Source organism: Hyperoodon ampullatus (genome assembly GCF_949752795.1).
Source record: "Hyperoodon ampullatus genome assembly, chromosome: 3".
Lineage (NCBI taxonomy): Eukaryota > Metazoa > Chordata > Mammalia > Artiodactyla > Ziphiidae > Hyperoodon > Hyperoodon ampullatus.
In genome coordinates this window covers 127,191,117-127,218,988 of record NC_136916.1, presented here as the reverse complement: position 1 = coordinate 127,218,988, position 27,872 = coordinate 127,191,117, and the positions used below count along the sequence as shown (strand labels likewise).

The 27,872-nt window shown below is 37.7% G+C and overlaps 1 protein-coding gene across 2 annotated transcripts in view; it reads left to right on the top strand.

Moving 5' to 3' along the window:
• Positions 1-27,872, top strand: part of MDGA2 (MAM domain containing glycosylphosphatidylinositol anchor 2) — a gene marked incomplete at both ends in the record, with an annotated part of 734,576 nt that overhangs the window by 440,860 nt on the left and 265,844 nt on the right. For both annotated transcript variants that reach the window (XM_079699828.1, XM_079699829.1), the window contains one exon: positions 23,954-24,223. In XM_079699828.1, the coding sequence (XP_079555954.1) occupies positions 23,954-24,223 (270 nt within the window). The remainder of the gene's footprint in view (positions 1-23,953; positions 24,224-27,872) is intronic.

The window sequence follows — 27,872 nt, the reverse complement described above, 5'->3', positions numbered from 1 at the left end:
CAACACCATATGGTCTTGGAGGTGATGTCTTTATCTGTTCTCCTACTGCTGTATCACTCTTACAGAAGAGCCTTAAATCTTAACTGGTCTTTTTAATTCTATATTGAATTACCCACATACTGGTCCTCTTATGACAAAGGCCATATGCCTTTAGTTTTGGTTTCAGGGACATAATTTGGTTTAATCAAATGGTTTATTGATAGTAATGTATGTGCTATAACTGAGCAAAGAATTAAGCACAAAGAAGTGTAAATAATATGCTATAATTATTTTATGTGAGTGGTGCACTAAATTTTGAAAGAGAAATTCTTTGCTATCACCTTGTTAGTGATAAAAAGCATGATTATCCGGCGGCCGGAGCTCGTCGGCGGGAGCAGCTGCTGCAGCTGGCAGGTGGGGTGGGGGCCGGCCGAGCTGACCACACACAGACCCGGCGCGGCGGCACTGCGGCTCCGGGGCAGCCGGCGCCGGGGACATTCGCTGATTCGATCCCTCCGGAGAAGTTTCCTGAGTTTCTGGGAAGGCCTGGTTTCCCCAAAGGAACGATTTCTGGTAGAAGTCTGAAGGTCTGACCCAAGAAAAAAATCCAGTATAGCCAATGAATTGAGGACAAGAAGTTTTCCAATCAGCAGTTTAAGCCAGGAGAGTAAATCCAGTTCCTATTACTCCCTCCTGTCCAGAAGCAAAGGTCTTAAATGAAATTTAATACCAAAGAAACAGTTCCAAATTTTACAACGGATATATCACTGGTTGTTAGAATATCTTCCCACACCCCAGACACCAAGATACATTCTACTCACTGTTAAAGCTTTATGATGAGCAAAACTTCCACCACTGTGCTTCCTTAGCATCCAACAAAATGAAAACCTGAAGCCAAGCTGACAAATAGAGTGTGAAGGGCCTTCTACTGGATTTAAGAAAAAACTGAGACTTGCTATTGGCAAGATTGGAGACCATTGTACAAAGTATGTTCTTCAGTAAGAAAGAAAATAAGCAAAAAAAGAAGTAGGAGGGTGCACTGAACAGTGACCAGCAAAGAAATTTGTAATGTTGGAATGAATCTGAATAACGGTTGCGTGAAAAAATAATAGCCAATGGGGGTATGTACAAAGTAAAACTAAAACACTAGATAATATACTGAAATACTGGAGATCAGATTTAAAATTTGAGGGATCCATGAACCGCTTAGGAGGAAGATGAGATAATTAGTTTTCGACTTTTTAAAGTTAGAAATAGGGCCTGAGTGAGTCAGAGCCCCCGAATCAGCGGCTCCTTTAAACCCGTCCTGTCTGAGCGAAGAATGGACGCCCTCCGGCAACCTACGCGAAGAGGCGGGGCCAGGTCCAAGGCTGAGACCCGGGAACTGTGAGAGCAGGGAAGAGACAGGGAAATCTCTCTGTGCAGCCCTGGAGGCAGCGGATTAAAGCTCCATGGTCTGCTTGAGGTACCCTGCGTCTGTGGAGTGCATGAATGGACAGCGAATCATCCCAAATTGAGGAGGTGGACTTTGAGGACAAGATTTAAGATTTTTTCCCCTTTTCCTCTTTTTACAACGAATTATCCCAAATTAAGGAGGTGGACTTTGAGAGCAAGATTTCAGACATTTTCCCCTTTTCCTCTTTTTACAACGAATTATCCCAAATTGAGGAGGTGGACTTTGAGAGAAAGATTTTCGATTTTTTTCCCCCTGTTCTCTTTTTGTGAATTTCTATGTGTATGCTTCTGTGTGAGAATTTCTCTGTATAGCTTTGCTTCCACCATAGGTCCCAGGGTTCTATCCGTCCGTTTTTTTCTTTTTTTCAATACTTACTTTTTTATTTTTAATAACGCTACTATATTTTATACTTTACTCTATTCTACTTTATCTTCCCTCTTTCTTTTTTTCCTACCTTCCCTTCCTCCCTCCCTCCCTCCTGTCTTTCTTTCTTTCTTTCTTTCTTTCCTTCCTCCCTCCCTCCCTCCCTCCTGTCTTTCTTTCTTTCTCTTTCTATCTTTCTTTTTTTCCTTCCTCCTTCCCTCCCTCCCTTCTTCCTTTCACTCTTTCTTTTTTCTTTCCTTCCTCCCTCCCTCCTGTCTTTGTTTCTTTCTTTCCTCCCTCGCTCCCTCCCTCCTTTCTTTCTTTCTTTCTTCCTTCCCTCCTTCCTTCCTTTCTTTCCTTCTTTCTTTCTTTCTCTCTCTCTTTCTTTCTTCTACTAATTCTTTCTTTCTACTTTTTCTCGCTTTTATTCTGAGCCAGGTAGATGAAAGGCTCTTGGTGCTGCAGCCAGGAGTCAGTGCTGTGCCTCTGAAGTGGGAGAGCCAACTTCAGGACACGGGTCCACAAGAGACCTCCCAGTTCCACATAATATCAAGTGGCGAAAATCTCCCAGAGATCTCCATCTCAACACCAGCACCCAGCTTCAGTCAACGACCAGCAAGCTACAGTGCGGGTCACCCTATGTCAAGCAACTAGAAAGACAGGAACACAAACCCACCCATTAGCAGAGAGGTTGCCTAAAAACATAATAATGCCACAGGCACCCGAAAACACACCACCAGACGTGGACCTGTCCACCAGAAAGACAAGATTGAGCCTCAACCACCAGAACACAGGCACTAGTCCCCCCCACCAGGAAGCATACACAACCTACTGAAACAACCTTAGCCACTGGGGACAGACACCAAAAACAACACGTACTACGAATCTGAAGGCTGCAAAAAGGAGACCCCAAACACAGTAAGATAAGCAAAATGAGAAGACAGAAAAACACACAGCAGGTGAAGGAGCAAGATAAAAACCTACCAGACCTAACAAATGAAGAGGTAATAGGCAGTCTACCTGAAAAAGAATTCAGAATAATGATAGTAAAGATGATCCAAGATTCTATTTCCAAGATCCGAAATCTTGGAAATAGAATAGACAAAATGCAAGAAACAGTTAACAAGGACCTAGAAGAACTAAAGATGAATCAAGCATCGATTAAAAACACAATAAATGAAATTAAAAATACTCTAGATGGGATCAATAGCAGAATAACTGAGGCAGAAGAACGGATAATTGAGGTGGAAGATAAAATAGTGGAAATAACTGATGCAGAGCAAAATAAAGAAAAAAGAATGAAAAGAACAGAGGACAGTCTCAGAGACCTCTGGGACAACATTAAACGCACCAACATTCGAATTATAGGGGTTCGAGAGGAAGAGGAGAGAAAGAAAGGGACTGAGAAAATATTTGAAGAGATTATAGTTGAAAACTTCCCTAATATGGGAAAGGAAATAGTTAATCAAGTCCAGGAGGCACAGAGAGTCCCATACAGAATAAATCCAAGGAGAAATATGCCAAGACATATTAATCAAACTGTCAAAAATTAAACACAAAGAAATCATATTAAAAGCAGCAAGGGAAAAACAACAAATAACACACAAGGGAATCCCCATCCGGTTAACAGCTGATCTCTCAGCAGAAACTCTACAAGCCAGAAGGGAGTGGCAGGACATAATTAAAGTGATGAAGGAGAAAAACCTGCAACCAAGATTACTCTACCCAGCAAGGATCTCATTCAGATTTGATGGAGAAATTAAAACGTTTACAGACAAACAAAAGCTGAGAGGGTTCAGCACCACCAAACCAGCTTTACAACAAATGCTAAAGGAACTTCTCTAGGCAAGAAACACAATAGAAGGAAAAGACCTACAATAATGAACCCAAAACAATTAAGGAAATGGGAATAGGAACATACATATCGATAATTACCTTAAATGTAAATGGACTAAATGCTCCCACCAAAAGACACAGATTGGCTGAATGGATACAAAAACAAGACCCATATATATGCTGTCTACAAGAGACCCACTTCAGACCTAGAGACACATACAGATTGAAAGTAAGGGGATGGAAAAAGATATTCCATGCAAATGGAAATCAAAAGAAAGCTGGAGTAGCAATTCTTATATCAGACAAAATAGACCTTAAAATAAAGACTATTAGAAGAGACAAAGAAGGACACTACATAATGATCAAGGGATCGATCCAAGAAGAAGATATAACAATTATAAATATTGATGCACCCAACATAGGAGCACCTCAATACATAAGGCAAATACTAACAGCCATAAAAGGGGAAATCGACAGTAATACACTCATAGTAGGAGACTTTAACACCCGACTTTCACCAATGGACAGATCATCCAAAATGAAAATAAATAAGGAAACACAAGCTTTAAATGATACATTAAACAAGATGGACTTAATTGATATTTATAGGACATTCCATCCAAAAACAACAGAATACACATTTTTCTCAAGTGCTCATGAAACATTCTCCAGGATAGATCATATCTTGGGTCACAAATCAAGCCTTGGTAAATTTAAGAAAATTGAAATTGTATCAAGTATCTTTTCCGACCACAATGCTATGAAATTAGACATCAATTACAGGAAAAGATCTGTAAAAAATACAAACACATGGAGGCTAAACAATACACTACTCAATAACCAAGTGATCACTGGAGAAATCAAAGAGGAAATAAAAAATACCTAGAAACAAATGACAATGGAGACATGACGACCCAAAACCTATGGGACGCAGCAAAAGCAGTTCTAAGGGGGAAGTTTATAGCAATACAATCCCACCTTAAGGAACAGGAAACATCTCGAGTAAACAACCTGACCCTGCACCTAAAGCAATTAGAGAAAGAAGAACAAAAAACCCCCAAAGTTAGCAGAAGGAAAGAAATCATAAAGATCAGATCAGAAATAAATGAAAAAGAAATGAAGGAAACGATAGCAAAGATCAACCAAACTAAAAGCTGGTTCTTTGAGAAGATAAACAAAATTGACAAACCATTAGCCAGACTCATCAAGAAAAGAAGGGAGAAGACTCAAATCAGTAGAATTAGAAATGAAAAAGGAGAAGTAACAACTGACACTGCAGAAATACAAAAGATCATGAGAGATTACTATAAGCAACTCTATGCCAATAAAATGGACAACCTGGAAGAAATGGACAAATTCTTAGAAATGCACAACCTACCAAGACTGACTCAGGAAGAAATAGAAAATATGAATAGACCAATCACAAGCACTGAAATTGAAACTGTGATTAAAAATCTTCCATCAAACAAAAGCCCAGGACCAGATGGCTTCACAGGCGAATTCTATCAAACATTTAGAGAAGAGCTAACACCCATCCTTCTCAAACTCTTCCAAACAATATCAGAGGAAGGAACACTCCCAAACTCATTCTACGAGGCCACCATCACCTTGATACCAAAACCAGGCAAGGATGTCACAAAGAAAGAAAACTACAGGCCAATATCACTGATGAACATAGATGCAAAAATCCTCAACAAAATACTAGCAAACAGAATCCAACAGCACATTAAAAGGATCATACACCATGATCAAGTGGGGTTTATTCCAGGAATGCAAGGATTCTTCAATATACGCAAATCAATCAATGTGATACACCATATTAACAAGTTGAAGGAGAAAAACCATATGATCATCTCAATAGATGCAGAGAAAGCTTTCGACAAAATTCAACACCCATTTATGATAAAAACCCTGCAGAAAGTAGGCATAGAGGGAACTTTCCTCAACATAATAAAGGCCATATATGACAAACCCACAGCCAACATTGTCCTCAATGGTGAAAAACTGAAACCATTTCCACTAAGATCAGGAACAAGACAAGGCTGCCCACTCTCACCACTCTTATTCAACATAGTTTTGGAAGTTTTAGCCACAGCAATCAGAGAAGAAAAGGAAATAAAAGGAATCCAAATTGGAAAAGAAGAAGTAAAGCTGTCACTGTTTGCAGATGACATGATACTATACATAGAGAATCCTAAAGATGCTACCGAAAAACTACTAGAGCTAATCAATGAATTTGGTAAAGTAGCAGGATACAAAATTAATGCACAGAAATCTCTGGCATTCCTGTACACTAATGATGAAAAATCTGAAAATGAAATCAAGAAAACACTCCCATTTACCATTGCAACAAAAAGAATAAAATATCTAGGAATAAACCTACCTAAGGAGACAAAAGACCTGTATGCAGAAAATTATAAGACACTGATGAAAGAAATTAAAGATGATATAAATAGATGGAGAGATATACCATGCTCCTGGATTGGAAGAATCAATATTGTGAAAATGACTCTACTACCCAAAGCAATCTACAGATTCAATGCAATCCCTATCAAACTACCACTGGCATTTTTCACAGAAGTAGAACAAAAAATTTCAAAATTTGTTTGGAAAAACAAAAGACCCCGAATAGCCAAAGCAATCTTGAGAACGAAAAACGGAGCTGGAGGAATCAGGCTGCCTGACTTCAGACTATACTACAAAGCTACAGTAATTAAGACAGTGTGGTACTGGCATAAAAACAGAAAGATAGATCAGTGGATCAGGATAGAAAGCCCAGAGATAAACCCACGCACATATGGCCAACTTATCTTTGATAAAGGAGGCAGGAATGTACAGTGGAGAAAGGACAGCCTCTTCAATAAGTGGTGCTGGGAAAACTGGACAGGGACATGTAAAAGTATGAGATTATATCATTCCCTAACACCATACACAAAAATAAGCTCAAAATGGATTAAAGACCTAAATGTAAGGCAAGAAACTATCAAACTCTTAGAGGAAAACATAGGTAGAACACTCTATGACATAAATCACAGCAAGATCCTTTTGGAACCACCTCCTAGAGAAATGGAACTAAAAACAAAGATAAACAAATGGGACCTAATGAAACTTCAAAGCTTTTGCACAGCAAAGGAAACCATAAACAAGACCAAAAGACAACCCTCAGAATGGGAGAAAATATTTGCAAATGAAGCAACTGACAAAGGATTAATCTCCAAAATTTATAAACAGCTCATGCAGCTCAATAGCAAAAAAACAAACAACCCAATCCAAAAATGGGCAGAAGACTTAAATAGGCATTTCTCCAAAGAAGATATACAGACTGCCAACAAACACATGAAAGAATGCTCAACATCATTAATCATTAGAGAAATGCAAATCAAAACTACAATGAGATATCATCTCACACCAGTCAGAATGGCCATCATCAAGAAATCTAGAAACAATAAATGCTGGAGAGGGTGTGGAGAAAAGGGAACACTCTTGCACTGCTGGTGGGAATGTGAATTGGTACAGCCACTATGGAGAACAGTATGGAGGTTCCTTAAAAAACTAAAAATAGAACTACCATATGACCCAGCAATCCCACTAGTAGGCATATACCCTGAGAAAACCATAATTCAAAAAGAGACATGTACCAAAATGTTCATAGCAGCTCTATTCACAATAGCCCGGAGCTGGAAACAACCTAAGTGTCCATCATCGGATGAATGGATAAAGAAGATGTGGCACATATATACAATGGAATATTACTCAGCCATAAAAAGAAACGAAACTGAGCTATTTGTAATGAGGTGGATAGACCTAGAGTCTGTCATACAGAGTGAAGTAAGTCAGAAAGAGAAAGACAAATACCGTATGCTAACACATATATATGGAATTTAAAAAAAAAAAAATGTCATGAAGAACCTAGGGGTAAAACGGGAATAAAGACACAGACCTACTTGAGAATGGACTTGAGGATATGGGGAAGGGGAAGGGTAAGCTGTGACAAAGGGAAAGAGAGGCATGGACATATATACACTACCAAACGTAAGGTAGATAGATAGTGGGAAGCAGCCGCAGAGCACAGGGAGATCAGCTCGGTGCTTTGTGACCGCCTGGAGGGGTGGGATGGGGAGGGTGGGCGGGAGGGAGATGCAATTGGGAAGGGATGTGGGAACAGATGTATATGTATGACTGATTCTCTTTGTTATAAAGCAGAAACTAATAAAAAATAAAAATAAATAAAAAGCATGATTTAGTTTAGATGGGTTGAACAATGAGAGAACAGAAATGTCTTCATAGCTAGCATTTTTCAATGAATAGTTCATGAAATCCTGAGTTTTTATGTTTTTTTGTTTTTTTTTTGGTTAAGTTTATGACAGATAGGTCTTATGTGGAGTTTCTGTTCTCTAGTCTTTAAATTCAACATTCTTTTATTCAGTAAGACTTTATTAAGTACATAATTCTTTGCCAAATCCTTTTCTGTGTGCTGTTGGTACGAATATGAAAATCATCACCCTTTTCACAGGTAATTCAGTTCTTAAATATCGCACAGTGAAAGGCGAAGGTAAATGTTCTAATGGTGGCTAAGGTATGTGGGGAGGGGTGGGTGTGGGAAGCTATAATAAGCCACTATGCTTATACAAAAGAGGAAGGAATTCAATTGCCTTGTACAAAAACTTAAGAATTTGGTAAAAAACTGATATTGACACTTGACCATGGTAAAGTGGTTTACCTGGTGAATAAGCACTGGAAGAGAATCCCAGGCAGCAGGAATAGCAAATTCATGCTTTGTTGATTTTGTGAGGAGGACATCTTTGCAAACTGGCACTATTCCTAAGAACATGGTATCTCCCATGGAGAACAGGAAAATTCCACAGACAGCAAGTTTCTTGGTTGGAAGTACTTAGTTGGAAGTACTTGGTTGGAAGACTTTTTAGGCCATTAAGTACTAGTACCCCAACTATTGCCATAACTTACTGACTGAAATAAGCTTTTGACTTTATCTTTTGCTCACCTTGGAACACAAGTTCCAGTTCTAGTTTTTCTGTTTATCTTGTTTAATGACTAGATTCAAATGTAAATAACACTCATTATAATTTGTAAAGTCTGATTTCATTGAAGAATATATTTTGGCAATTTTTTTAAAATATTTTTATTTATTTATTTATTTATTTGGCTGCACCGGGTCTTAGTTGCGGCATCTGGGATCTTTTTTTTTTTTTTTTTTTTTTTTTTTTTGTTAGTGGCGGCATGTAGAATCTTTAGTTGTGGCAGGCGAGATCTAGTTCCCTGACCGGGGATCAAACCCGGGCCCCCTGCACTGGGAGCTTGGAGTCTTAGCTACTGGACCACCAGGGAAGTCCCCAGATTTCTTACTCATTATGCTGTGATGGCATAAATATCTTGGTCAGGGATCATAAATGCACATGACTTCAGAGAACAGGGAGGTGATGTAAATATGTGAAGTCACCCAAGACAATGGGAGTCATGGGGAGAAGGCTGGTTCTCATTCTATTAGGATGTAAGATTCTGAGTGCAGGAATTCTTGGGCTGTTTTGTTCACCATTATATCCCAAGTGCCTATCACAGGCCTTGATACATAGTAGGTGCTCAATAAATACTTATTAAATGAATATGTTGAAATGTGTTATACTGGGGAGACCAAACAATACCTAAAGACATTTATTCCTAATAATGATAACAACAACAAACAATAAATAATATTGTGCCAATCAAACAAAACCCATCTAGGGAAGCCCTTTTTGGAACTCATAGCATTATGCAGGAGGTCTCTTCTAGGAAACTTTTATGCAATTTTCCATGAAGGAACATATTAACTCTACCTTCTCAATCATTTGCAGAACTATCTGTCCTTTGAACATTAAAAAAATGAAAAATGCCTGTTAGCTTCAGTATCTATAGCAAAGGCTCTCTGTTGCATTAGAGACTATTTATGAATACTATTTCAAATATTGCCATATCCTGGAACATTGTTTTAAATAGAATTTCCTAATATATCATTCCTGGACTTCATGACAATCAATCAATTTGTCAATAATGATAATATTTGAATAATAACTTCAACTATATGCGTGGATTATTTTGAATTTTCAAATCAACTTCTAATATATTCTCTCATTTTTATCATGTGAAATGTCCATTGCTACCTGTATTTCAATGAAACATCTGTTGAAAATGAATTCCAATGAATTGAATGAAAATACAGTGATTCTTGTATGTTAGTGAAGTGACTTCTTTTTGCAAGAGAAACTTTTTTCTATTCTTTGAATCTGTAAACATAACATGTCACTCCATATAGAAGCTGGTCTTGGTTTGTCTATCATGTGTATATTTTAGTTTAAAAAATGTACAGCCATGGAAAAGAAGCAGAAAGTTAATTGTATATATTTTTACTTCCTCTTCCTTTTATTCATGCTGTGCTCTTACTCATTTTATTTTGTGCTTATATCCTGATGGGTAGAGGTGCCCCTACTCACCACTGATTTCTTCCTTATTCTTTCTTTAGCCTTTTCACGTTATCACCATGTGGCCAACTACTGATCATTGAATTTACATGGAAAGGGTGTCCTAGCAGACACTGTGAGTGCCCTGCTTTCTCCTCTTAGCCTGTTCTGGAGGTTATTGTAGTTTCTTTTGACAGATTCGATTCAATATCCTTCTGTTTGAAAACTTTCACTGGACTCAACAGTGTGTTCAGCCAATGCAGAAGGCTGGTAAGTTGAGACCCATAGAATAATCCTTAACTAATGAAGGGCAGGAGTTGGTAGGTAAATACCCCAGCCAGCCTCCTCACTTTTCAGAGGGAGAGTTCTGAGATGTGTTCTATCTAGTTTTCCAAAGGGTCCCCAGCAGCAGGGAGTCAGGTTTCTCACAGTGACAACCACTCATTAGTGCTCCATTACTGGGTTTTCTCCCTTTCTTTGTCTCTTCTCTTCTCCTTCAGTATTCTTCCTGCAATCTCCACCCAAATGAACTATTTTCTTATATTAGGACCTGCTTTTGGGAGGATTCAAAATAAGACAAATGCCATCCTACCTGAGGATTTTTTACTGGAGTACATTCTGGTGGGGGGTTTTTTGTTGTTGTTTTATTGGTTTTGGGGGGGGGTTGTTTGTTTTTTCATGTTCTTCCTTCCTTGTGATTTTTCTCTGTGACTCAGTATTCAAGTTCCTTCCAATCAAAGAATCATATGTCTCAGATTATCTCTAACTCAAGGCAACTGGCAGCTTTTACTATAGTTAACTATTTCATATCAATTTAATCGAAGTGTTGGGGGTGAAAAACTAAGTTCCTTTTTAAAAATTAAAAGATGGATCTCCAGATCCATGGAGAGCCAAATCTCTAAAAATATAAAGATGATTAGCACTACATTGTTTTCAATTTTTTTAAACCATGTTTATCTTCAGCTAGCTGTTATGTTAGGTAGTAGCCAAAACAAACCTACCAATACAATAGTATTTTCTTCCTACAGAATGTATTCTTAATTAACCCCAAATTAAACCTTTGTATTACACATCCAGAAGACCTCACGAGGAACTGACTCTAAAATTAATGGTCATGAATCCCAGTCTACAAACTCAGGTTTGAAAGAAATATATCTTTATTATTCTATAATTCAACTTCATTTTTATTTCAACCACCTATTCTGCCATAATTTCAGAAATTGCATCTCGGTCAACGTGGAGTTCCCATTTCTACCAGATTTTATTTAAATTCTAGGGGTTGCTGTATTATACCAAGGTGTGGGGCGTGAGATCTGGATCTTTTGACAGGCACGTATCGTCTAAGATCTCCCTCATTCCTACTGTCTTGCCACATTCAGTTCTGACCCGTCTCTCTGCTTCTTCCATTCCATTGTGTGGGGCTGGGGCTGTTCCCCTCAGGCATGGAGCCTTTCCCATGAGACTTACTATGGCCTGTCTGTGTAGTCAGTCATACTTAGTGACCTCAAAGCAGGAAGGGACACACGCATCCCCTCTGCTCTTGAATATGCAGATGTTCAGGATTTGGTGTGGGAGTCAAGAAGCCAGTCCTCTCTGTCTCAGACCAACTGAAGTAACTGTTGCTTAGCCCAAGAAAACTTTCTTTTTGTTGGCCAGGAGGGGAGGAACTGAAGGGAACATGGGAAGAATTCTCTTCCTCAGAGATATTTCCTAAAATATACTTTCCATGTTGTAGTTATTGAAGGTTTAGGATTTTGGAAAATAAAAACCACAGACTGTTTGGTCTCTCCTCTCTTTCATTTCCCTTCCCTTCTTTTCCCTTTCTTTCTCTTTCTTTTCTGTCATTCTACTTCATCACATCCCTCCCAGGATGAATAATTTATAGATCTATCTATCTATCTATCTATCTGTCTATCTATCTATCTATCTATCTCTCATATTTCCACCACAGAGAACATCAAGCATGCTAGAATGTTGACATACCGATCTTAAAGGAGCCAAGTCTCTAAGACAACTGCTGTGGTGACCCATGCCTTCCATCATTGAGAGCTGATGGGCACTTTTTTATGAGCACTGTATACATAGAGAATGTTTATAGCTGGTGGTGTATGTCTGTGCATGTGTCATTAAAAGCAGACTTAGTTGGAATAATTTTTATGTAATTTGAGCCATGTTTGGCAATAACTATAAAACATATTTACAATAATCTATGATTTTTAAAATATACTACAGATGCTTCACTTGATAGATTTACTTTTTTATTTTATGTATTTCACCTTTCTCTACTTTTTACTTTGATTTGATGAACCTCCCAAATAAAAATTAACATACTGTCCACTCAGTGTTTCTCTTGTCCCTTTTCAACTTCTCTGTTTCATTTCCTTATTACTTAAAATGAGCTTCAAATAGTAATCTGTCTCTGATATGTTGCTATGAAGAATGACTGGCTATCTAGATCCTGCAGTATGTTTTAGAACAATGCTCTTGTCTCATGGTTATAAGGAAGCTGATGATCTCAATGGTTTTCCATGTTTATTCTTACGTAGTGATGGAATAATTCAACCAAAACATGCGATAGATATTTAATGAACACTCAACCACATACATGATTTACTGCAATGAGATTAATCTTTCTTAATTTCCTAATTACCTATATAAGTGCAGAAAAAGAAACATAATGCATGGACTCAAGGTGGTGTTGGAGAGTTTAAGAGCACTATAAAAAACTAGCATTCACTTGCACTTCACTTTTGCTTATGAGCTTTTTTTTTGTCTTTCTGTGTCTGACTTATCTACTTTTTTAACACCTTTATTGGAGTATAATTGCTTTACAGTAGTTTCTGCTTTATAACAAAGTGAATCAGCTATACGTATACATATATCCCCATATCTCTTCCCTCTTGCATCTCCCTCCCTCCCACCCTCCCTATCCCACCCCTCTAGGTGGTAAAAAAGCACCGAGCTGATCTCCCTGTGCAATGTGGCTGCTTGCCACTAGCTATCAATTTTATATTTAGAAGTGTATAGATGTCCATGCCACTCTCTCACTTTGTCCCAGCTTACCCTTACCCTTCCCCGTGTCCTCAAGTCCATTCTCTAGTAGGTCTGCGTCTTTATTCCCATCCTGCCCCTAGGTTCCTCATGACCTTTTTTTTTTTTTAGATACCATGTATATTTGTTAGCATACAGTTTTTGCTTTTCTCTTTCTGATTTACTTCACTCTCTATGACAAACTCTAGGTCCAGCCACCTCACTACAAATAACTCCATTGTCTTTCTTTTTATGGCTGAGTAATATCCCATTGTATATATGTGCCACATCTTCTTTTTTTTTATTTATTAGTTTCTGCTTTATAACAAAGTGAATCAGTCATACATATACATCTGTTCCCACATCCCTTCCCTCAGGCATCTCCCTCCCTCCCACCCTCCCCATCCCACCCCTCCAGGCGGTCACAAAGCACCGAGCTGATCTCCCTGTGCTCTGTGGCTGCTTCCCACTATCTATCTACCTTACGTTTGGTAGTGTATATATGTCCATGCCTCTCTTTCGCTTTGTCACAGCTTACCCTTCCCCCTCCCCATATCCTCAAGTCCATTCTCAAGTAGGTCTGTGTCTTTATTCCCGTTTTACCCCTAGGTTCTTCATGACATTTTTTTTTAAATTCCATATATATGTGTTAGCATACGGTATTTGTCTTTCTCTTTCTGACTTACTTCACTCTGTATGACAGACTCTAGGTCTATCCACCTCATTACAAATAGCTCAGTTTCGTTTCTTTTTATGGCTGAGTAATATTCCATTGTATATATGTGCCACATCTTCTTTATCCATTCATCTATTGATAGACAGTTAGGTTGCTTCCATGTCCTGGCTATTGTAAAAAGAGCTGCAATGAACATTGTGGTACATGACTCTTTTTGAATTATGGTTTTCTCAGGGTATATGCCCAAGGGTGGGATTGCTGGGTCATATGGTAGTTCTACTTTTAGTTTTTTAATCAATTTACATTCACACCAGCAGTGCAAGAGTGTTCCCTTTTCTCCACCCCCTCTCCAGCATTTATTGTTTGGAGATTTTTTGATGATGGCCATTCTGACTGGTGTGAGGTGATACCTCATTGTAGTTTTGATTTGCATTTCTCTAATGATAAATGATGTTCACCATTACTTCATGTGTTTGTTGGCAATCTGTATATCTTCTTTGGAGAAATGTCTATTTAGGTTTTCTGCCCATTTTTGTGTTGGGTTGTTTGTTTTTTTGATATTGAGCTGTATGAGCTGCTTATAAATTTTGGAGATTAATCCTTTGTCAGTTGCTTCATTTGCACATATTTTCTCCCATTCTGAGGGTTGTCTTCTTGTCTTGTTTATGGTTTCCTTTGCTGTGCAGAAGCTTTTGAGTTTAGTTGGGTCTCATTTGTTTATTTTTGTTTTTATTTCCATTTCTCTAGGAGATGGGTCAAAAAGGATATTGCTGTGATTTATGTCTTAGAGTGTTCTCCCTATGTTTTCCTCCAAGAGTTTTATAGTGTCTGGCCTTGCATTTAGGTCTTTAATCCATTTTGAGTTTATTTTTGTGTATACTGTTAGGGAGTGTTCTAATTTCATTCTTTTACCTGTAGCAGTTTTCCCAGCACCACTTATTGAAGAGGATGTCTTTTCTCCATTGTTTATTCTTGCCTCCTTTATCAAAAATAAGGTGACGATATGTGCGTGGGTTTATCTCTGGGCATTCTATCCTGTTCCAGTGATCTATATTTCTCCTTTTGTTCCAGTACCATACTGTCTTAATTACTGTAGTTTTGTAGTATAGTCTGAAGTCAGGGAGCCTGATTCCTCCAGCTCTGTGTTTCTTTCTCAAGATTGCTTTGGCTATACGGGGTCTTTTGTGTTTCCATACAAATTGTGAAATTTTTTGTTCTAGTTCTGTGAAAAATGTCAGTGGTAGTTTGATAGAGATTACATTGAATCTGTAGATTGCTCTGAGTAGCATAGTCATTTTCACCATGTTGATTCTTCCAATCCAAGAACATGGTATATCTCTCCATTGTTTGTATCATCTTTCATTTCTTTCATCAGTGTCTTATAGTTTTCTGCATACAGTTCTTTGTCTCCTTAGGTAGGTTTATTCCTAGGTATTTTATTCTTTTTGTTGTAACGGTAAATGGGAGTGTTTCCTTAATTTCTCTTTCAGATTTTTCATCATTAGTGTATAGGAATGCAAGAGATTTCTGTGCATTAGTTTTGTATCCTGCTACTTTACGAAATTCATTGATTAGCTCTAGTAGTTTTCTGGTAGCATCTTTGGGATTTTCTATGTATATTATCATGTCATCTGCAAAGAGTGGCAGCTTTACTCCTTCTATTCTGATTTGGATTCCTTTTATTTCTTTTTCTTCTCTGATTGCTGTGGCTAAATATTCCAAAGCTATGTTGAATAATTGTGCTGAGAGTGGGCAACCTTGTCTTGTTCTTGATCTTAGTGGGAATGGTTTCAGTTTTTCACATTCAGGATGATGTTGGCTGTGTGTTTCTCATATACGTCCTTTATTATGTTGAGGTAAGTTCCCTCTGTGCCTACTTACTGGAGGGTTTTTATTGTAAATGGGTGTTGAATTTTGTCGAAAGCTTTTTTTGCATCTATTGAGATGATCATATGGTTTTTCTCCTTCAATTTGTTAATATGGTGTATCACATTGATAAATTTGCATATACTGAAGAATCCTTGCATTCCTGGGATAAACCCCACTTGATCATGGTGTATAATCCTTTTAATGTGCTGTTGGATTCTGATTGCTAGTATTTTGTTGAGGATTTTGCCTCTATGTTCATCAGTGATATTGGCCTGTAGTTTTCGTTCTTTGTGGCATCTTTGTCTGGTTTTGGTATCAGGGTGATTGTGGTCTCATAGAATGAGTTTGGAGGTGTTCCTCCCTCTGCTATATTTTGGAAGAGTTTCAGAAGGATAGGTGTTAGCTCTTCTCTAAATGTTTGATAGAGTTCGCCTGTGAAGCCCTCTGGTCCTGGGCTTTTGTTTGTTGGAAGATTTTTAATCACAGTCTCAATTTAAGTGCTTCTGATTGGTCTGTTTATATTTTCTGTTTCTTCCTAGTTCAGTATCGGAACATTGTGCTTTTCTAAGAATTAGTCCATTTCTTCCAGGTTGTCCATTTTACTGGCATATATTTGCTGTAGTAATCTCTCATGATCCTTTGTATTTCTGCAGTGCCAGTTGTCAACTCTCCTTTTTGATTTCTAATTCTATTGATTTTAGTCTTCCCCCTTTTTTTTGTTGATGAGTCTGGCTAATGGATTATCAATTTTATTTATCTTCTCAAAGACCCAGCTTTTAGTTTTTTTGATCTTTGCTATTGTTTCCTTCATTTCTTTCTGATCTGATCTTTATGAGTTCGTTCCTTCTGCTAACTTTGGGGTTTTTTTTGTTCTTCTTTCTCTAATTGCTTTAGGTGTAAGGTTAGGTTGTTTATTTGATATGTTTCTTGTTTCCTCAGGTAAGATTGTATTGCTATAAACTTCCCTCTTGGATCTGCTTTTGCTGCATCCCATAGGTTTTGGGTTATCATGTTTTCATTGTCAGTTGTTTCTAGGTATTTTTTGATTTCCTCTTTGATTTCTTCAGTGATCTCCTGGTTATTAATTAGTGCATTGTTTAGTCCCTCTGTGTTTGTATTTTTTATTGATTTTTTCCTGTAATTGATATCTAGTCTCAGAGCATTGTGGTCAGAAAAGATACTTGATATGATTTCAATTTTCTTAAATTTACCAAGGTGTGATTTGTGGCCCAAGATATGATCTATCCTGGGGAATGTTCCATGGGCACTTGAGAAGAAAGTGTATTCTATTGTTTTTGTATGGAATGTCCTATAAATATCAGTTAAGTCCTTCTTGTTTAATATATCATTTAAAGCTTCTGTTTCCTTATTTATTTTCAGTTGGATGATCTGTCCATGGTTTAAGTGGGGTGTTAACGTCCCCTACTATGATTGTGTTCCTGTCAGTTTCCCCTTTTATGGCTGTTAGCATTTGCCTTATGTATTGCGATGCTCTAAGTTGGGTGCATAAATACTTACAATTGTTATATCTTCTCCTTGGATTGATCCCTTGATCATTATGTAGTGCCCTTCTTTGTCTCTTGTAATAGTCTTTGTTTAAAGTCTATTTTGTCTGATATGAGACTTGCTACTCCAGCTTTCTTTTGATTTCCTGTTGCCTGGAATATCTTTTTCCACCCCCTCCCTTTCAGTCTGTATGTGTCCCTTGGTCTGAAATCGGTCTGTTGTAGACAGCATATATATGGGTCTTGTGTTTGGATCCTTTTAGCCAGTCTGTGTCTTTTGGTTGGAGCATTTAATCCATTTACATTTAAGGTAGTTATCGATATGTATGTTCCTATTACCATTTTCATAATTGTTTTGGGTTTGTTTTGTTTTTTCCTTCTCTTGTGTTTCCTGCCTAGAGAAGTCCCTTTAGCATTTGTTGTAAAGCTGGTTTGGTGGTGCTGAATTCTCTTAGCTTTTGCTTGTCTGTAAAGGTTTTAATTTCTCCATCATATCTGAGTGAGATCCTTGCTGGGTAGAGTACTCTTGGTTGTAGGTTCTTCTCCTTCATCACTTTAAATATGTCTTGCCACTCCCTTCTGGCTTGCAGAGTTTCTGCTGAAAGATCAGCTGTTAAACTTATGGGGAATCCCTAGTATGTTATTTGTTGTTTTTCCCTTACTGCTTTTAATATTTTTTCTTTGTGTTTAATTTTTGATAGTTTGATTAATATGTGTCTTGGCGTGTTTCTCCTTGGATTTATCCTTTATGCGACTCTCTGCATTTCCTGGACTTGATTAACTATTTCCTTTCCCATATTAGGGAAGTTTTCAACTATATTCTTTTCAAATATTTTCTCAGTCCCTTTCTTTTTCTCTTCTTCTTCTGGGACCCCTATAATTTGAATGTTGGTGCATTTAATGTTGTCCCAGAGGTCTCTGAGACTGTCCTCAATTCTTTTCATTCTTTTTTCTTTATTCTCTCTGCAGTAGTTATTTCCACTATTTTATCTTCCGGGTCACTTATCTGTTCTTCTGCCTCAGGTATTCTGCTATTGATTCCTTCTAGAGAATTTTTAATTTCACTTATTGTGTTGTTCATCACTGTTTGTTTGCCCTGTAGTTCTTCTAGGTCCTTGTTATACGTTTCTTGTAATTTCTCCCTTCTATTTCCATGATTTTGGATCATCTTTACTCTCTTTGCTCTGAATTCTTTTTCAGGTAGACTGCCAGTTCCCCTTCAGTTGTTTGGTCTGTTGGGTTTTTACCTTGCTTCTTCATGTGCTGTGTGTTTCTCTGTCTTCTCATTCTGCTTAACTTACTGTTTTTGAGGTCTCCTTTTCGCAGGCTGTGGTTCCATAGTTCCCGTTGCTTTTGGTGTCTGCCCCCAGGGGTTAAGGTTGGTTCAGTTCGTTGTGTACGTTTCCTCATGGAGGGGACTAGCACCTGTGTTCTGGTGGAATGAGGCTGGATCTTTTCTTTCTGGTGGGCAGGTCCATGTCCATTGGTTTGTTTTGGGGTGTCTGTGACCTTATTATGATTTTAGGCGGCCTTTCTGCTAGTGGGTGGGGTCCTGTTCCTGTCTTGCTAGTTGTTTGGCATCGGGTGTTCAGCACTGTAGCTTGCTGTTCATTGAGTGGAGCTGCGTCTTAGCATTGAGATGGAGATCTCTGGGAGATTTTCCCCATTTGATATTATGTGGGGCTGGGAGGTCTCTGTTGGACCAATGTCCTGTACTTGGCTGTCCCACCTCAGAGGCACAGGACTCACACTCGGCCAGAGCACCAAGACCCTGTCATCCACACGGCTAAGAATAAAAGGGAGAAAAAAAGAAACAGAGAAAGAAAAAAATAAATGAATAAATAAAATAAAGTTATTAAAATAAAAAATTATTAAAAATAAAAAAATTTAAAAGTAATTTAAAAAAAAGAAAGAAGAGAGAAACCAAACCAAAAAACAAATCCACCAGTGATAATAAGCACTAAAAACTATACTTAAAAAAGAAAAAACGGTCAGTCAGAACCCTAGGACAAATGGTAAAAGCAAAGCTATACCGACAAAATTACACAGAGAAGCATATACATACACACTCACAAAAAGAGAAAAAGGAAAAATATATATATATTGTTGCTCCCAATGTCACCACCTCAATTTGGGATAATTCATTGTCTATTCACGTGTTCCACAGATGCAGGGTACATGAAGTTGATTGTGGAGATTTAATCCGCTGCTCCTGAGGCTGCTGGGAGAAATTTCCCTTTCTCTTCTTTGTTGGCACAGCTCCTGGGATTCAGCTTTGGATTTGGACCCGCCTCTGCGCGTAGGTCGCCTGAGGTTGTCTGTTCCCTTCCCAGACAGGAGGGGGTTAAAGGAGCAGCTGATTAGGGGGCTCTGGATCACTCAGGCCGTGGTGGGGGGAGGAGGGGCACGGAGTGCGGGGCGAGCCTGCAGTGGCAGAGGCCGGCGTGATGTGGCAACAACCTGAGGCGTGCCGTGTGTTCTCCTGGGGAAGTTGTCCCTGGATCACGGGACCCTAGCAGTGGTGGGCTGCACAGTCTCCTGGGACGGGAGGTGTGGATAGTGACCTGTGCTTGCACACAGTCTTCTTGGTGGCTTCAGCGGCAACCTTAGCATTTCATGCCTGTCTCTGGAGTCTGCACTGATAACTGCGGCTCACGCCCATCTCTGGACCTCATTTAGGCTGTGCTCTGAATCCCCTCTCCTGGCGCACCCCGAAACAATGGTCCCTTGCCTCTTAGGCAGGTCCAGACGTTTTCCCAAACTCCCTCCTGGCTAGCTGTGGCTCACTAGCCCCCTTCAGGCTGTGTTCACACAGCCAGCCCCAGTCCTCTCCCTGGGATCTGACCTCCGAAACCCGAGCCTCAGCTCCCAGCCCCCACCTGTCCTGGCCGGGGTGAGCAGACAAGCCTCTCGGGCTGGTGAGTGCTTGTCGGCACTGATCCTCTGTGCAAGCGTCTCTCTGCTTTGCCCTTTGCACCCCTGTTGCTGCGCTCTCCTCCGTGGCACCGAAGCTTCCCCCCCGCCACCCGCCATCTCCGCCAGTGGAGGGGCTTCCTACTGTGTAGAAACTTTTCCTCCTTCACAGCTCCCTCCCTCTGGTGCAGGTCCCATCCCTCTTCTTTTGTCTCTGTTTTTTCTTTTTTCTTTTGCCCTATCCAGGTATGTGGGGAGCTTCTTTCCTTTTGAGAGGTCTGAGGTCTTTTGCCAGCGTTCAGTAGGTGTTCTGTAGGAGTTGTTCCATATGTAGATGTATTTCTAATGTATTTTTGGGGAGGAAGGTGATCTCCACGTCTTACTCTTGTGCCATCTTGAAGGTCTCCATGCCTATAAGCTTTTAAACGCACTACGAAAATTAATCTTGAAAAACAGTAGTTTCAACTTATAAATTAAAATATATCAATAAAACAAAATTAATAAATGTTGTATTATGTGTCCTCAAAATGTATGGGTATATTTAAATATGTTTTTTTGTGATATGGCGTAGGACCTCCAAAAGTCAAAATGGTTTTAAAATATCTCTGTCAAATGCATCAGAGTCAAATATAAATATTACATCATTTAGTGACTACACTTTTTACACTAGTCACTCATTTATTCATTTTCCCACTTATTGATTTGCCTTACCCATATTTATTAAGCACAGTAACTATACAAGCACAGGACGAGGCTATGGGGGTGGTAATGAAAATAATGACAAAATAAAATGCTTTTCCTGTGCATGTTTTGTACTAGGTACTATTGTAAGCACTTAGCACGTGTTAAATCATCTCACCTCTGTAAGACAGGTAATTATTTTCCTCCATTTCAACAGTGGAAAACTGAGGCACTCAGGAGTAGAAGAACTAGCCCAAGTGCACACAGTTATTAAATAATAGCAGAGTCAAGAACCCAGGTATTGTTCTCCAGAATTTGTGCTCTTACCACTCAACTATCAGGCCATATTTCAGCGAATGCAGTCATGATGCTTCTGTCTGAAGAGCCATAGTGGAAGCCTGGCTAATGTTATAAGATGTGATATGAAAGGGAAAATAAGGGGTCTATGGAAGCTTATAGCAAGGGACTTAACTAGCCCAGGATGAAATCTCTTCTTAAAATATTTTTAATAATACACAAAAATATTTTCTTATGTTTTTCCTACTTTAATTTTTTTTCTCTATGGCATGATTTACACTTAAGCTTGATGATTCCAATGACCCTATGGTTCTTAAGCATAGCCTCATAGTTTAAAAAAGCTGATATTTACAGAATCAAACGTAAGTTGCTAGAACAAAATGACAACAATTTCACCTTTATCTCTTTAGAATTTAAAGCTATAAAATTTTGTTACTAAAATATGTATGAGCATTCTTAAAGTCTTGAAAGCATTAGCCCATTTGGGGGTCTTTGTGGGCTATTTTTAACATCAGGGATTATCAGAGAAATAATGCCATCTTTAATAAAACTAAGTTGGACAGTGTGCTGTTTTCAATTTAGATTTGGAAAAGAGAATTTTTAATAAGATTGTGAATACACTTCTGCAATGCACTATAGGTAAAACAGTGGTGTCTTGTTATTTATATATTATTTTATGAGCTTGACGTTCTCTTGAACCTTTTTCTTTAAATATTGTCTATCTAATAGAAAAACAACTCATCCTTATACAAGGCAATTTCAGGGACAAATATTTCTTAATGTCACCATTGTGTGTTTCCATAATCTAAACATATACTATTAATGGCCCTTAGGCCTTGGGACTTTTAATTTTACTAAAACATGATGTAAAACAAATGAGTTTTACTAATATAATATAACTGTTGGACTGTCTACAATTGTATTTTAACTAAATAGATTTGTAAGATTATATTATTTACCTCAAACTAAGCTATAGGGATTTCTTTTACTTTTTCATAATGCTATGTCAATAATTAAGTATAATATCTATTTTAAAAATATTTAATTAGTAGTTTCTTTTTTATCAGTTTAACAATATTAAATAACTCTTTGAGATGCTTTCTTTTCTACCAAATTGCAATGCCTTTTGCCTCTTATTTTCATTTTGTGAATTCCCCAACAGGTTTATCATAGATATTTATAATTTCAAGTCAACATCTCACAAGGGCAATTAAGATACTATGGAAACTTCCGTGTCCCTTAAGATGACGTTAGAAGGGCCAGCATGCAACAATGATGTTTAAAAAGGTCCTCCAGGCATTCCATACCTATTCCACAGAACCATAATTATAATATGGAGTTGTCTTCTTGCTCTCCTCTGGCATCTTTTCAAATTTATTTTTTTTATTGAGGCAACATTGACTAATAATATTATATAAGTTTCATGTGTACAACATTATATTTCTACTTCTTTGTACCCTACAGCATGGTCACCATCAAAAATTTAGTTTTCATCAGTCACCATACAGTTGATCCCCTTTACTCATTTCACCCTCCCCCTGCTCCTTTCCCTCTGGTAACCACTACTCTGTTTTCTGTATCTACATGTTTGTTTTTGTTTCATTTGGTTTGTACATATATTTTGGGTTTTTGTTTGTTTTTTATATTCCAAGTATGAGTGAGATCATATGGTATTTGTCTTTCTGACTTATCTCACTTAGCATAATACTCTTAAGGTCCATCCATGTCCCAAAAGGCAAGTTTTCATCTTTTTTATGGTTGAGTAGTATTCCATTGTATCCAAACAAGGCAGACAATATCGAATCACACAAGGAGTTTACCTTCTATTCTGAGAAAAGCACTCTCCAACTCTAAGCTGAAATTAATATCTAAAAAAATTACACAGTACAATTGAACACTTTGTGTTCCCAATATGGATAGATTTCAGTTTTAACTTTGGCATCAAATATTTCTGAATGTGTGAACTCAAACATTGGCCTAATGCATTCCGCCTGTTTTTATTTAGGAATGTATTATATAAGCTGGCACTGTGGTCTAAGCAGAAAAAAAAAGTTCTGTATGTGAACAGAGCTTTTGTGCAGTTTCTACTTTGAGTGTTTGATGAAAAGTCTGTAATACAGCATTTTTTTATTGAATGGATATTTATCTACAATTTTTTTTACCTGAAAAGTTGAAAACAACCTATTTTCACTTGGGAGATTATTATAACCCAAACATTGGAGTGGTGGCCGTCATAGTTTGGTGACTATGTTTGAACAGTGGTTTATTTGTTTCTAAGTTTTAAAGCAGTGGTTATGAAAACTCATTGCCTAAACTTTCTGAACAGAGAGGTTAGAGAGGAAATATGGGGGCTGCTTTAAATTACATGATTTTGTTATTCCTTTCAAGATGAAAAACCAGGCCCACTGCTTAGTAAAAACCTCCAGTGATCTTTTATCTTGCGGTTGTGTGCAGGTTGCAAAATATGTATCATTTCACCTCAGAATGATCCAAAAATTAAATAAATGACAATCTTCACCATGAAAATACAAGGACTAAACAGCTGCAATATTTATACCTGGAAGGACAAAAGAGATTGTCAGCATTAAAAGAGAAAGGGATTTTTGTTTTAAAACTTTAATTCCTCTTTTCATTCTAATTTTGGAACAATAATCCAAGAACACATAAATTTTAATTCCCTTCTCCATGTGTAAGATCTTAAAACAATTCCATGGGTTTATAACATGTAATTAAAATGAGTAACCATTCTACATGGTTTAAACTTGATTAATACAGTAAGATTTTGGCACAAGAGAACAATGTTTCATTTTAATTGTTTGAGGAAATATAAAGCATACTGTTACTCTAGTTGTAGTAGATCTAAATAGGTGCATGTTCTTTTGTTTATGTCTTTTAGCATCTCCGTCAATTAAACTCTTGGTGGATGACCCTATAGTTGTAAATCCTGGAGAGGCCATAACATTAGTATGTGTTACGACAGGAGGAGAGCCTGTACCCTCTCTCACTTGGGTCAGGTCCTTTGGGACTCTGCCTGAAAAGACTGTTTTGACTGGAGGAACTCTAACCATACCTGCCATCACCTCAGAAGATGCTGGTACTTACAGCTGCATTGCCAATAATAATGTGGGAAACCCTGCAAAAAAGTCTACCAACATCATTGTGAGAGGTAAGTTTGCATAGAGAATGCTACAGCATAAATTTCTATATTTTCATTGAATAGTTTTCATAACATATTTTTAGTGATACTATGGAATAATTTAATAATATGTTCTTAGTAAAAAAAAAAAGATTAAAATCCAAATGTGGCATAGGGCATTATGCATTGTTATACAGATTGTGTATTAGTTTAAGGATTTAACAAATGCACCAATTTAATGTTTAATAAACATTTATTGAATCCCTATTACATGCAGAGCTTTAAATTGTGGGATTACATAGAGATCTATAAAACATTATCTTGTACTCAAGGATTCTACTCTCAGATAGTGAAAAAATATATATATCAATTTATAGCCATATGATGCAGTGTTTGGCAAGCATGAGTAAAAGCTATAAACATAAAATTATAGTAGTTTCTGGCTGAGGTTATTAGGGAATATCTAATGACATTTGTATCACGTCTTGTAGGCTGGGTAGAGTTTTAACAGACTGAGATTAGCTAAGGTCATGGAAAAGTCAGAGTTAGTAAAAGGTAAAGTTTATTTGGGGAATTTATGTAAAAGGTGGTTCACTAAGTCAACAGCAGTGATGTTCTAGCTAGTGTGCTAGTGCTGCCTTTGGAAGAGATGCTAACCTTCCATTTCGGAGAAGGTGAAGTCACTGTGCAAGGAAAGCATATGCATCTTCATGTCTCACTTTACCTGGTGTGGTCCTGCGCTGGGGATGGAGGATGGTCACCAAGGCCTCTAAAGTTAAAATAGACATCCATATGCCCAAGAGGACTCTTCCAGAAGACAAATGAAAATTTATCATTAATGAAGGATTATAATGGAAGCAAAACATAATTGAGTATATTGAGATAAACGCCTGTGATTTTGTGAACATAGACTGTGGTGGTTTTAGTGACCATAGTTATCTGTTACCACCCAAACTATCAGAAATATGCTACTTGGCCAAAAATATACTCTAGTCAAAATATTGTAAGATGTTACAGTGTAAATCAAGACACTGTGGATTTCATAGCTACTAGTTTCATGTCTACTGCAAAGCTAAGGAGAAGGGGAGGAGAATAAAGTAAGTTAAAATGCCAGAAAGCTTTCTGTTCTTACCTAGTTTTAGCTGTTTTTCTTGAATAAATCCTTCTCGAATTTTATCAAGGCTTTGGTTAATTCCCAGAATTCTGAAAAAGTTGATTTTTGACATTTTTGCCTGTGTTTTTGTTGCTTTTATGGAGGAACAGATTTTCAGAGACCTTTATTATGCCATTCTGGAAGTGCTTCTGTCTGTATTCATTTTTTCACAAAAGGAAGGGATAAACCACGGGCTAATAAAAACATTATTGGGGAGTAATCCACAAACCATTTTGGATATATATTATAGGGTAGAACAAATGCACAAATATATATTGCTTTTATTGAGAACCAGGGTTCTCACTGTGGGAGAAGGAAGATACAAATATAGGACAGAGATCTAGTGGTATTTGTTGAATTTGAATTGGTGGTATTAGGATTTTTTCAAATGTATATGTTTTTCAAGAGTTCATGATTTTTGCTCTGTCAAATGAAAGAGCTTAGAATCAATGATACTCTAGTAGCAATGAACATATCTGACACCCAGTTCTTGGTTCTAAACACTATGCCCCCTTAAAAAAAAAAAAGGAACATTTGGAGAAATAGATGATTCCAGGGCAGGGGCTGGGAAAGTAGAAGGTGAACCTGGGATATATTTTGTGCCAGAAAGCAAAGAAGACTAAGAAGGCTAAAAAAAAGGGTGGGGGAGGAAAGAAATAAGTGAGAGAGACTAAGAAGTACAAACTTCCAGTTGCAAAGTAAATGAGTCATGAGTATGAGATGTACAGTTTGGGGAATGTGGTCAATAACTATGAAAAGTAAAAATAAAAATAATAAAGCATCTTGGAAAGCTCAAAGACTAAGGGAAATGTCAAAAGGACATAGGAGACAGCTTAAAGTGACTCCTGTTGGCCAAATTAGCGGCAATTTGAGCATTGAAATGCGTTAACAATGATAATGGTTTACAATATGTTAAATTAAAATTTCATTAGTCCATAGTAATAGTAAAATGAAAAAGAAAAATAGAAATGAAAAGCTCTTCTTTACAGAAGGATCCCAGCTAAAAATCATAGAAGGAATGGTAGAATAAAAGAAAACAACCATTCTGCAATCCCCAGTGTAATAGTTGGTTCCAGCAAGGATTATCAATTGATGCTGAATTATTGGGTAAAATATTTGGAGGCAATAGAATATTCACAAGATCTCCAAGTATCACCCCAAACTACAAGCTACCCCTTTGTAGTTTTTAGTAACTACAAAGCAGGAAAGGTAGCTTTTCAGTTGAGAGATTCAGCAGTCTCCACTCTAGCCAAATGATCAGACTTAGGGACCACCAAAAGGGACAATTTGACAGGAAGAGCCTCCTGATGAGATTTACTAAAAAGCCACAATATCACCTATGTAGGTTTTCACCAAAAAAATGTCAAACCTGAACCTAATCATAAGTAAACAATCAGATAAATCTGAACCAGGGTTTCTCAACCTTGGCACTACTGACATTTTAGGATGGTAATTCTTGTGGGAACTGCTCTGTGCATTGTAGGATGTTTAGACACATCCCTGGCCTCTACCCACTACATTGCAATAGCACCTTGCTATAGATTGAATGTTCGTGTTCCCCGCCGCAAAGTTCATATGTTTATATCCTAATCCCCAAGGTGATAGTATTAGGAGGTTGGACCTTTGGGAGGTGGTTAGGTTATGAGGGTAGAGCCCTCATGAATGGGATTAGTATCCTTATAAAAGAGGCCCAACCCAGGTTCAATCCAGGGAAGTAAAATCCCACAAGCCACACGGATTAAAAAAAAAAAAAAAAAAAAAAGAAGCCCAAGAAATCTCCCTTTCTCCTTTCACCATTTGAGATTATAGCAAAAAAAAAAAAAAGTCTATGAACCAGGAAGTGGGTTTTCAGCAGACACTGAACCTGCTGGCACCTTGATCTTGGACTTCCCAGCCTCTAGAAATGTGATAAATAAATAGCTGTTGTTTATAAAAATTAAAAAAAAAAAGATGCTGTGGATACTGCACTATCTGCTACAAAATTGAAAGCCATACAATATTTAGTAATTGCAAGATATACCATTATTTTATGTATCATAAAATAAAACATCATGCCAATTGAGCTACCACAGTGTTTTCCTATGAGATCAAATGTTATTGAAAGAAGTCTTTCAGATTTGTTATACTTAGGTTTTCTTTTAAACCATATATCACCCATTAGCATACATAAAAAGGAAAATAAAATAAAAATCAATTGATTAAATTATTCTTAAAGCTTCACAATCAGAACCAACCCAACTTCTAAATCAGTTTTCATCCCAGTCTTTGATGACTATGGTTTTCTAAGTCTAGTTTGATCGTAGGATCATCTGAAACTATATTGAATCCTGGTACAACTGGCAAAATGTCTAGCATAAAATGTTAATGTTGCTCAGGTACCCTCCATAAGGAACTAACTCAGTTCACAGCAATAGATGCTCCCGGAATGATTTGCTCCTCCCCATCTCATCTAGAACTTTTCATCTGTGTTCTTACAAAAGACAGTTTTCAGTTTTGACATGAATGACCTAAAATAAATAGAGCCTT